The sequence below is a fragment of the Dromiciops gliroides genome, chromosome 6 (genome assembly GCF_019393635.1).
Source record: "Dromiciops gliroides isolate mDroGli1 chromosome 6, mDroGli1.pri, whole genome shotgun sequence".
Lineage (NCBI taxonomy): Eukaryota > Metazoa > Chordata > Mammalia > Microbiotheria > Microbiotheriidae > Dromiciops > Dromiciops gliroides.
In genome coordinates, this window is record NC_057866.1 from 262,271,548 (window position 1) to 262,284,524 (window position 12,977).

At 37.0% G+C, this 12,977-nt stretch overlaps 1 protein-coding gene across 1 annotated transcript in view; it reads left to right on the forward strand.

Annotated features, from left to right (window-relative positions):
* The window catches only part of GC (GC vitamin D binding protein), a 49,851-nt gene that overhangs the window by 14,458 nt on the left and 22,416 nt on the right, over positions 1-12,977 (forward strand). Inside the window, exons 2-5 of the mRNA XM_043971740.1 lie at positions 2,342-2,411; positions 3,064-3,196; positions 7,175-7,386; positions 9,403-9,535. Of these exons, the coding sequence (XP_043827675.1) occupies positions 2,342-2,411; positions 3,064-3,196; positions 7,175-7,386; positions 9,403-9,535 (548 nt within the window). The remainder of the gene's footprint in view (positions 1-2,341; positions 2,412-3,063; positions 3,197-7,174; positions 7,387-9,402; positions 9,536-12,977) is intronic.

The window sequence follows — 12,977 nt, forward strand, 5'->3', positions numbered from 1 at the left end:
AATGTTTAATTTTGAATGCACTGTGTGCAAAGAGTACAACCATCGTGAGTATATTATATTTCTACCTTCTCTCTGACCCTTTGTTTTCAAGCATTAGTGAAACTGTGGCTAATGGAGTGTATCTGTCCTACATTGGTGAATTGTGTCTTCCTCATGAGGGATTGGGATGGACCTGTGATTATATTAATATAGGGGATTTCTAGATGAGTACATGCCCTTTACCCAGGAAGGTCAGCACCTTCTCTGAAACTTAGAGTCTTAGAGAGTTACATAGTCCTAGATATTCATGGTTAAGTGCTTTGGCCAGGGTCATAATACCAATCAATATCTATCAAAGGTAAGACTCTATCTGCTCAATGACACCTCTTTTATTCATGAATATTATTTTTAAATAAATTTAATTTTTAAAGACTTTACTTGAAAGAAAAACCCTTAAATAAAATAGTTTGGGGTTTTTTTTGGGGGGAGGGGGCATGGGGGTTAAGTGACTTGCCCGGAGTCACACAGCTAGTAAGTATCAAGTGTCTGAGGTCAGATTTGAACTCAGGTACTCCTGAATCCAGGGTCAGCGCTTTATCCACTGTGCCACCTAGCTGCCCCCAACAAAATAGTTTTAAAAAGCAACCTAAAAATGCTGTCTAGCCAGTGAAATGATTGGTCTTTGACAAATTAGTAAATTGATGATTTTCCCAAATATGTCTGGGTTGTACATAGATTGGGAGTTGTCATTTTATACTATTCTCCTTCCAGTGACCTCCTAGGTAGAGAGCACTTGGAGGGGAAAAAATCCAAATCTAATGGAATGAGATTTCTTTAAGTTATTGTGTAGCCCAGAGTATTGGACAAAAAACCTAACCCTAACATTGGGATTTACTTTGGGGGGATGGTATTTATTTGCTAAAATGAATAAGTATAGCTATTCCTAGTTCTCTGTAAAGGGACTTCTTGGATCAAAGAATCTTTGGGTAGAAAGGGTCATTACCCATCCTCTGGTCCAATCTTTTATTCAGTGTAGTAATCCCTTCAACAATATCCCAAGCATTTTATCTCAATGGCAGGAAACTCACTAGTTCAGGAGAACTATCCTATTTTTGGACAACTTTAATTTTTAGAACATTCTTTCTTCTAATTGATGTCAAACCTAGTTCCTCTTAAGCAGACTAGGTGGCTAGTAGATAGATTCTGGTTCTGGAGACAAGAAACCTGAGTTCAAATCCAGCTTCAGATAACTTATTAGCTCTGTAACTCTGGGTAAGTCATATAACCTTTGTCTTCCTCAGTTTCCTCAACTATAAAATGGGGATATCGTAGGACCTACCTTGCAAGGTTGTAATGAGGATCAGATGAGATAATAATATTTGTAATGCTTAACACCTGGCATATAGTAGGTACTTACTAAATGGTGTTTCCTTTCTTCCTGTGCTTCTGCCCACTGTTCCTTATTCTGTTTTGTTTTGTTTTTTTGTGGAAATTCACAGTGTCTGCTTCTTCTTCCATATGACTTCTCTATAAATTCTGGAGAGCTATCTTATCTCCCTTTAGTCTTCTCTTCTTCTTTAATGTTTTATCTCTCACAGAGCTTAAACAAAAGAACAAATGAATGAGTCAATGAATGAATTAATAAATTAATGAAGTCCCCTGTCTTCTTTTGGCTTGGTACTTTAAGGGGTATTCAAAATGCTTCTTTGTAGCCCTTTGACTTCCACTTGACAGCGGTGCAAGATAATATGATTTTTATAAAGTGTGCTTTATCATTCTCCTAGTTAATGTAGTTGTCACTTGCTTATGCTCAAGTCTTATTTATCTTGCACTTTCCCCAAAAGGAACCTCCTCTTGCTTTACACTTTACAAACTAGGTGGCATTTTATGATCCTTGAGGAGCCTAGGTCAGGATCTGGATAGTAGAACAGTACCTAGCATAGGTGAATGGGGTTTTGCCCTAGGGCACTGATTTCCCATCTAGTCCATCTAGTAGGCATTTTATACTTCCTTCCCACTTTCCTACCTACCTATTACCAATGCCTCACCTGGAAATCTTCCAGCAGGATTCTGTGACCCAGACACCTACTGGGGCCAGACTCTCTTGGGGATAGGATATCTTGTTTTCCAGAGCAATTACACCCGTGGTTATATGGTTCCTCTGTGACTCTTCCACCTACTCCTCTCAACTGAATTTTTTCCTGGGGACAAATCCTATGTCTGCTATTCAGAAATTCTGAATTCCCTCGAGCAAAAGAAGGGCATTGTTGCCTCTCTAGAGTACCATTTTGTTTGTCTATGTGGTGTACCAGAATCATAGAAAAGGGGAAATGTACAAATTCTCTTGTTTCTGTCTTCACAGGGCGTGATTATGAAAAATCTAAAGTGTGCAAGGAATTCACCAATCTGGGAAAAGATGACTTCCAATCTTTGTACGTATATCATGGCATAATTGCTTAAACACCATGTCTGCTCTAACAAGGGTAGATTTATTTAATCAGTGATACAACTTTAAGGCCAGGCCAATGGATTAGCTGGCTACATCCAAGAAATAATTTAAAGACAACAGAAAACCCCTGTTTTCCCCAAATTATCATCTCTATCTTTGGCCAATATGGCCTGAAATTACCACCTTAGATGACAGAAGCAGAGTATTGGCTTGAGAAGGTCAATGGTAAGGTATCTTTTGGGAATAGACTCTGATCCCAGATTAATTATTGGTTTGACTGTGGCTCCTGAAAAAATATTCAGGAAAGAAAAATGATGGCATGTGGAAAAGGAAGAAGTAGTTAGAAGCAACAAGTTTTGGGTTTGGGGTAGGGATGGGAGAAGATAGAAGATGGCCAAAGGAATTCTAAAGAAAAGAAAGAAGGTCTAAAAATTGTTTTTCCTAATATAACTTGACCTAACACAGAAAGTAATTTGAAGTAGCCCCATATTCTACACTTAAGCCACAAGGCAAGCAATGGATTCTGGGTAAAACTGCTGCATAGATTTTTTTTTCACAGGTTTCTTTCAATATTATTTAGTATAAGTGAAATAAAACATCTTATATCCTGAAATTTTCTCCTCTTTGTCACCCAGATCATTTGTTCTGTACAGCAGAAAATTTCCCAGTGGCACTTTTGAACAGGTCAAAGCCTTAATAGATGAAGTTGTCTCCTTGACAGAAACATGCTGTGATGTGAATGCCGACCCTGGCTGCTATGACACAAAGGTAGGTCTAGGAAAATGCATAATGCTATGTGGAACTCCCCTCAAAACCAGACCATTGAGCATTACATGAAAAAATGCTAAAGGTCTAACATGGTGGGTAGTGTATTTAGCACATCAGTCCTATGTAGCCTTGGTATGAAGGTGTCATGAAGTCAATAATCCCCAGAGCTCTGGGTGGTTTGGAGAATAGTGTCCCTCTAAAGGAGGAAACCCATTTTGGTAGAAGAGAATGGCCCCAAACAAACCCTAGGTGATGTCACAGAATCAGAGAGCTTTTGAGTCAAAAAGAGCCTAAGTAGCATCTAGTCCAACACATATCAGAACATATCAGATGAGTGTTCAAGAAGTCAATCAGCATTTGTTTCAAGACAGACAGATAGACAGATGACAGACAGATGAAAGATAGATAGATAGATAGATAGATAGATAGATAGATAGATAGATAGATAGATAGATAGATAGATAGATGGATGAATGGATGGATGGATATGGTAGATAAATACATACATATACTCAGGCATATAGTATAGAGGAATATAAACACATATATGTGTATAGATAGATAGATAGATAGATAGATAGATAGATAGATAGATCAAGAGAAAGAGAGAGATAAAAAGAAGAGAGGCAAGATTCCGAGGGGTGAAGAGAGGGAGAGAGAAAGACATTCAGAGAGATATACTTAAAAACTCACTTGACCCTCCTTGGTCACTTCATATATCTTTCCTGCCTTTTATGGCTAAACTCCTTGAAAAGTCCTTCTATAATGTTTCCTCTTCCTCTCCTTTCACTTTCTTCTTAACTCTCTACAATTTGACTTCAATCTCATCATTCCACTGAAACTCTTCTCTCCAAAGTTACCAATTGTCTCTTCATCATCACACCTCATGCCCTTTTCTCAATAAGCATCCTTCTTTTTTTTTTTAATTAGTGAGGCAATTGGGGTTAAGTGACTTGCCCAGGGTAACACAGCTAGTAAGTGTTAAGTGTCTGAGGTCGGATTTGAACTCAGGTACTCCTGATTCCAGGGCTGGTACTCTATCTACTGCACCACCTACCTGCCCCATTCAGCATCCTTCTTGACGACAGCCTTTGGCACTGTTCACCACCCTCTTCTCCTGGATACTCTCTTCTCCCAGTTTCTGTTACTCTTCCTCCTCATGGTTCTTTTCCTACCTGTCTGATGGTTCCTTCTTAGTTTCTTCTGCTGGATCTTTTTACAGGTCAGACTCCTGGATGTCCAGCAAAGCTCTGTCCTTACCCCTCCTCTTTTTCTCTATACTCTCTTGTTTGATGATCTCATCAGCTCCCATGGATTCAGTGATCATATCTATTTATCTAGCCCTAAACTCTCTCCTGACTTCTGGTCTTGTCACCTCAAGAACTTCAATGTCTCCTTATTATCCCCAGGATCAAGTATAAAATCCTCTGGTTTTAAAGGCCCTTAACAACACAGCCCCTTCTGACCTGTCCAGTCTTCTTGCACCATGCTGCCTTCCATGTATTCTCCTCTCTGGCAAGATTGGTCTTCTTGTTCATACTTGAACACACCAACCCTACATCTCCCAATCCCATTCTTTTTTTTATTGACTACTTCCCGGTCTATAATGTTCTCCCTCCTCACCTCCAGGATTCATCTCAAATTCCACATTCTGTAGGAAGCCTTTCCTGATTCCCATCTGCTCCCCACCCCCCACTCCAATGATAATGCCTTCCCTCAGAAATCATCTTCCATTTACACTGTATCTATCTTGTATGTGCATGGTTGTCTGCATGGTGTTGCCCCCATTAGATCATGATCTTCTTGAAAGTAGGGACTGGTTGGAGCAGCTAGGTGGCACAGTGGATAGAGCACTGGCCCTGGAGTCAGAAGGACCTGAGTTCAAATCCAGCCTCAGACACTTAACACTTACAAGCTGTGTCACCCTGGGCAAGTCACTTAACCCCAATTACTTCACCAAAAAGAAACAAGGAGACTGGTTTGGGTGGGGATTGTTTTTCTTGGTATCCCCAGCATTTAAAGCTTAATAAATATTTGCAGTCTGACTACCTAGAAAAACAGTCAGAATCTAATAAGGAGAAAGAGAGTAAGATGACAAATAGAGAGAGAGAGAGAGAGAGAGAGAGAGATGATAGAGATGGATAGATGGATGGATCGATGGATGGATAGCTACGTAGATAAAACATACACAAACATGTATATACATACCCACATATATGTATTATGCACATACATACATGACCCCTTCATTTTCCTCCTGGATTCAAAGCACTTTTACGTGTGTTTGTTTTGTTTTGTTTTGCACGGCAATGAGGGTTGAGTCTATCTTTTGTAGCCCTGAGTCCTCAGTCAGACACAACATCCAGGGAAAACACCTCACTATTGATCTCTCTTTCCCTCTTCTCTGGTGATTCTCTCCATTTATCAGCCCTTTTTAACTTCCAGTAAGTATGCCTAGACCAGCAAAATCCTGTGGTTAATAGTGTTTATTAAAAACAATGTCAAATATTTAACTCATTTTACAGATGAAGAAATGGGGGCAGACAGGATTAAATGACTTGCCCAGGGTCAAATAGCTAGTAAGTGTCTGAGACCTGATTTGAACTTAGGTCTTCCTTGACTCCAGGCCCAGAACTCTATCCACTGAGTCATCTAGCTGCCTCAATAACCTTTGACCACTTGATAGCTTGGGAATGACTCACATTCTTCTAAACCTAACTCAGTTCTCTATATATTTGGGAAATGAGGTCTTTGTCAGAGAAACTTGCTATAAAATTCTCCCCTCTTCCCATTTTCTACTTTCCTTCTAATCTTCATTGCATTTAACTTGCTTGTGTAAAAACTTGTTAATTTAATGTCATAAAAATTATCTGGTTTAATCCCCATAATACTCTCTGTCTCATGTTTGGCCATGAATCCCCTTATTGAATTTACTTGGCCTACCCATGAGCAATTAATATTTTTCCAGTTGTTTAGAGCTGACTTTGCTTCTATGAAAAGTGTTTAGTAATTGTGTTCACATAGCTCTTGGGTTTATCTTGGCAGGTGGATGCCCACGTATTTTATATCGTTTAGAATTACTTTTAAAATGGCATTTCTATCTCTATCTGTTGCTAGCGGACTTTGTTGATAATATGGGGAAATGCTGATAATTTATGAGGGTTTATTTTATATCCTTCAACTTTGCTGAAGTTGTTTATTATTTCAACTAGTTTTTAGTTGATTCTCTAGGATTCTCTAAATATGCCCTCATATCATGTGCAAAAATGAAAGTTTTGTTTCCTCATTGCCTATTCTAATTCCTTCCATTTCTTTTTCTTCTCTTATTGCTATAGCTAGCATTCCTAGAACTATGTTGAATAATAATGGTCATAATGAGCATCTTTGATTCACCCCTGGTCTCATTGTTTGTCATCTAGCATTCCTATTACAGATAATGCTTGCTGATGGGTTTTAGATATATACTACTTATCATTTTGAGGAAAGCTGCACTTATTCCTATGCTTTCTAGGGTTTTAAATAGGAACGAGTATTGTATTTTGTCAAAAGCTTTTTTCTGCATCTATTGAGATAATATGTTTTTTATTGTTTTGTCATCGATATGGCCAATTATGCTGATGGCTTTCCTAACATTGAATTCCTGGTATAAATCCCACCTGGTCATAGTGAGATTCTAACTCAAAGAGTATTATGGGGAAAGGTTTTTGTAAACCATAAATTACTATAAATATGTGAATTGTTATTCTACATGCCATTAAATGCCAATGTTTGTCTTAGAGGGATGGAATGTGTTTATGATACAATAAGACCATAGGACAATAGAATTTAGAGATAGGAGGGACTTTCAAGGTTATTTAGTACATACTCTTTCATTTTATTATAATTATTTTACATCGGAATTATCCAGAGACAGATTCTACTACTATCCAGGGAAATTAGCAATAAAGACAACCTTTTTTTTTTCTTTTTCTAAAACAGACTTCAGAATTATCTGTCAAGTCCTGTGAAAATGATTCTCCATTCCCTAAACACCCAGAAACTGACAAGTGCTGTGCCCAAGAAGGTCTTGAACGAAAACTTTGTATGGCAGCTCTCAACCACCCACCCCAAGAGTTCCCAACATATGTGGAGCCATCAAATGATGAAATATGTGACTCATTCAGGAGGGACCCTCGGGGCTTTGCTAACAAGTAACCTTCCTCCCAACTGATTTATTTAGATATGTGAGATATGTGTGTGTTTAGATGATAGATAGATAGAAATAGAGATGAGATAGAGATAGAGGTAGAGATAGAGATAGAGATAGAGATAGAGATAGAGATAGAGATAGAGATAGAGATAGAGATAGAGATAGAGATAGAGATAGAGATAGAGGGAGATGGAGATGGAGATGGAGATGGAGATGGAGATGGAGATGGAGATGGAGATGGAGATGGAGATGGAGATGGAGATGGATACGGATACGGATATAGATATAAATGTGTATAGAAGTATATAGAGGTGTAAAGAGGTGTATAGGTATAGAGTAGAGGTATAGAGGTGTAGAGATAGAGATAGATATATACACATATACACATATATAATATATGTATGTTCACATATATATATATACATATGTATATATGCATGTTTATATAAATATATACATATGTATGTGTTAGAACTGTGCTGGATCCTTCTGGAAAAATGAAAATTTGTAGTATAGTTACCTATTTTTTTCCAATTTATTCAACTTTGTACTTCCTACACATAAAGAACATGTGGGTTTTCTTTCTTCTCTGATACTGTGCATCCAATGATGATTGGTCATATTAATAGGATGCTCCTGCCCTACCTTTGTGAACTTTGTTTCCTCATAAAAGATAGAGGTAGGAACTGGACCTTTGATTTCATTGATATAGGGAAGCCTCAAATAAGGAAACTGCCTCTTCCAATACAGGAAGTTCTCTATAAGTTAGAGAACTTCCCTGTGTCTTAAAGATTGACTAGAACGTTTAAGAGGTTAAGTGACTTGTCCAGGATCGCATAGCCAGTATGTGTCAGAGGTGGGGCTTGAACTAAGGAAGGTCTTTTGTCCAAGGATAGTTCTCTAGCTAATTAGCCATATCATGCCCTTTTAAAAGTTTTGCATAGATTAAGAGCCAAACTATGCACCATCTGGAGATTTCATCCTCAACCTCATTTAGCAAAGTCCTACAAGTTCAGAACTGAACAGAAAGTTCTATAGGCAATCCTTGAATAGAAAGTCTGTGCACACTTCAACTTCTAAATATTTTAAAAATGAATTTAATTAACATACAATCAATCTCAGTTTGCTTTTTTTTCTTCACAAGGAGGTTAACTTGTAAATAGAGTAGCTTTCACAGAGAATTTAAAACTTTGATTTAGATTTATTATTTCATTTGGGGGCACAAAGTCCCTATATTTTCCTAGGAAAATAAAAACAAGCAATTTTTTTAAAGACATAAGTAGGCCTATATTTCCTACATGTGTAGGAGCTGACATTAAACAGGTTGGTTGAGGGTTTTCAGATATTGACATTTTTTAAAGTTCAACAAACTGAAGTTGTTAAAGGCTTCAGAAATCTACTTAGGATTTTTACATGTTTTCATTTTAGCTAGGAGTCCCCAGTTTTTTGGTCCCTCTACCCCTTGGCTCTCAGCTAATTCTTCCTGTACCTCTCATTCAATATGATAGGAAATAAATTCTAGAGTTTACCAAGACTACATGCATAAAAGTAACACTTCAGGGTTTGCAAAGTGCCTTTGAAATATCATCTCTTTTTCCCCCCACAATAACCCTGGGATGGAGATGTTATTATTGTTCTCATTTTATCGATGAGGAAACTGAGGCAAGCAGAAATTAATTGACTTGCCCAGGGTCACAGAGGCTGGAATTGAATTCAAGTCTTCTTGACTTGGACCTGGGTCCAACACTGTGCAACCTAACTACCTACATAAAATAAAGAAAATGAAAATTTAATTTATTTTAATAAGATAATATAGTTATTTATTCAAATATTCCCTGTAACCCCTTAACAAGTTTCTTATAACCCTGGGAAGGGTACATTTTAATCCACATTAGGTATTGCTTTATATGCATAGATCCTGACAAATTCAAGGGATGCATAAAATTCTCATTTCAAATAATAACTACAACTCAACCTGTTCTTTTCAAGACCTGACCAATCCTTCTGTTTCTTTCAGGTTTTTATATGAGTATTCACGCAATTATGGACAAGCTCCACTTCCCTTGTTAGTTAGTTACACAAGAAACTATCTGTCCATGGTGGGGACCTGCTGTACCTCAAATAACCCCACACCATGCTTTCTTTCAGAGGTAAGTCCTTCTTTGTATCCTTGCCTGTTTCAGTGCCTTGATCAGAACTTTCTTGATCTTCCACATCTGAATTTTGAACTGTAGTTATCATAATTGAGCTTTTTTACCTCTTCTCTGATTTGTTGAGTTAAGATTCAATCATGAACCAAAGTCTGAACACATTGACACTCTATAAGGCCTAGAAATAGTGGGCTATGTTTGACTGAAGATCCCCCCAAACAGTTCTAAGTCTCCCTCTAGGTGTCTAACTACAAAAGATGCTCTATGGTGTTTTTAGAGCAATACGTCAGACATCCCTCTTGATATAAAGTAGGGGTTTTGTTTCCAGGGTTCTTATTGATAAGCTAATACAGCTGAGGTCACCCACGAAGACAACCCCACGGATAAAATAGCGCAACATCTTTTAACAGTTGTTGTGAGGTTCAAATGAAAGGCAGCTGGGTGTAGTGTGCTTAAAATGTTGAACTTAGAAAGATATCTCTTCCAATTTTGGCTCCATATACTTACTTGTTTGGTGGCCGTGGTTAAGTCAAGTCAACCTCTGTCGGTTTCAGCTGTCTCATCTGCAAAATGAGTGATAATGATGGCACCTATCTCATGGAGCTGATGTGAGAATCAAATGAGATAATATATGCAAACACTTTGCAAACTTAAAAACCCTTTATTAGTATTAGTTATTATTATTTTATAAAGTGTTTAGAATATTGCAAAATGTTCTTTATATGAGAGCTCTTATTTCTCCTTTATTCCCAAAGTAGAGATAGTATGGTATAATGATAATCAATGTTTATAGAGCACTCTAAGTAAGTTTTTACATACAAAGTATATATGTATATACAAATATAGGCAAAGTATTTATATACATTATCCCATTTGAAACTCTAATAAATACTATAAGGGTGTACAGGCATCATTATCTTTATTTTATATTTGAGAAAAGTCATGAAGTCATGAAGTGTTTTGCCCATGGTCACTCAACAAATCTCATAAATTTAGAACATCCTTTCTCTGAATCCAGTTCTTTATATGTGTCATCAAACTGCCTCTTTGGATGCTGGTTATGGAGTCAGGAATACCTGGATTCAAACTTCATTTCTGTCACTCATTGTGTTAACCTCGAACAAGTTGTCTAACCCCTATGCACCTTGGGCAACCTTCTAAGACTAAGACATCTAGATAGATATACACACTTGGAGATACCCTAGACCTTTTACATATTCCTAATGAGTGACACACCTTTTTTTTATTCTTGTTTCAAGAGAGATTACTTCCAAGACTTGACCCCTGGGAGCTTTTCCCATCCAATTTTTGAATCTGTTTCTGAATTGTTCATGTCAAAGGAGCTATGGTGCAATGTTAGCATTGTTGGGCCTTTTAAAGTTCTCTCAGTGTTCTATAATTTGTAATATACATACAAATATATGGCTATGTATACATTATATATAATATATGTATAAATATATGTGTGTATATATTAGAGAGAATAAGAGACAGAGACAGAAAAACAGAGAGACAGATAATTCTTATTGTTTCAGGCATTTCAGGATAAGGCTTTTCCTTGAGTTTAATACTTTAATTAATTAATTAACTAATTTAATAATTAGTTTTGTAAAAAATATTTTTTCATTAAATATTTTCCAATTACATGTAAGGAAATTAACAATCATATATGGGAAAGATGTGTGGCAACCAGGTCACACTGATTTGTGAGAGCAATTTTCAGTGTGAATATTCATACCTCAGAAACAGGTACAAAGCAGGGCTTGATTTATTGTTTTGTTTATTGTCTAGACTCAAGAAAGTGTTGGGGAAAATACATAATGCATCTGAAACCTAAAAAGTATATTGTATGTACTTTAGTAAGTTGTTGAACATTTACCGGCACATTGTTGGTGATAGAAAAACTAAAGACAACAAAATATTTTAAATATGTAGGTTTAATGTTAGTCCTGTTAACCTGTAAATTAAGGAAACAATCAATATAGGAGAAATAAGGTCTTTAATTGGTATAAAAGAACTATAGCTTGTGGTATTGCAAAGCAAGATGCTAGGAATACCCAAAGATGGGAACTGAGGACAGGGTTTATATGGAGTAACAGAACAAAGCAAACTATAGGACTGCTCTAGAAACTACTTAACTCTCAATAGAAACCACTTAATGTAAGGTGGGGAATCATTAGGAGAGGATAATTTGGGGGGAGGTCCATAAGTAGACAAAGATTGGTTAGCCCCAGACAATTCATTTGCCTGGGTAGGGGGACTGGGTGGTTATCAGTCTGGACTCAGTAAATGTGTAGTTATCAGTCCCTATTAAATTCATTTTAATAGGATCATTCCAAATTTCTAGACTGTCAAGATATTTTTAGATCTTGACTCTCCAATCCAATACTCTCCCAGATTTCTGATCATCTACAAATTTGATGATCACGTCAACTTTTTCTTTAGCAAAGTCATTGATCAAAGTTTTAAACAATTCATGACCAAGGACAGATCCTTGGAACACTGTACCAAAGAAATCCTTTCAAACAGACATCAAATCACTAATGACCACTCTTTTAGGTGTGACTATCCAACCAACCCACCTCTTTCTATCTTTTCCATCAGAATAGAGAAGAGTGTCTTTGTCAAATTCTTTGCTAAAATCAAAGTAAACTATATCTATGAATATATATCAATCTAATCAAGGATTCCTGGTAAATATTTAACAAGCAGCACTTCCCCCAGAAAAAAAAAAAGCAAGACACATTTCTAGGTATAATCTACATTATTAATATAATGAGAAATAATTATCTTGGGAGGACCCAGTGTTCTCTCCTCTTTCTTGGTCCTTTCTTCCCCCTACTCCAAAATCCAGTTCTCCTTGAAAGTAAAATTCATCTTGATCAGGCCCACACCCAGGTGAAAGCTATTGTGCTCTGATCAGCTTGTGTGGGGTCTACATTCTTTCTCTGTTGTCTTTTTTTTTTTTTTTTGGTGAGACAGTTGGGATTGACTTGCCCAGATTCACACAGCTAGTAAGTGTCAAATGTCTGAATCTGGATTTGAACTCAGGTCCTCCTGAATCTAAGGACAGTGCTTTATCCACTGTGCCACCTAGCTGCCCTCTCATGTCTTTTTGACCAAGATTTGAGTGACCTAATTCACAGTTTCCCAAGACTTCATAACTCACCTCCAGTCATGTCAGCCAATTGGATTTGGTTGCTGTTGACCAATTAGATTTGAGTGCTATATAATGGACCACCTACACTTAAAAGGGCATATAAACTGTGACCCCCCACCATTAGGGATCTTTGGTCTGAGGGATGTGGCTATGGACCATCCTTTTATTTAATAACCAACTGGCATATTAATAAAATGATTAAATTACCCAGAAACTATGTCTCATATTTTTAATCATCACAATATTTTTCTTCATTACTTTTTAAAGTCTAGACAATCAACA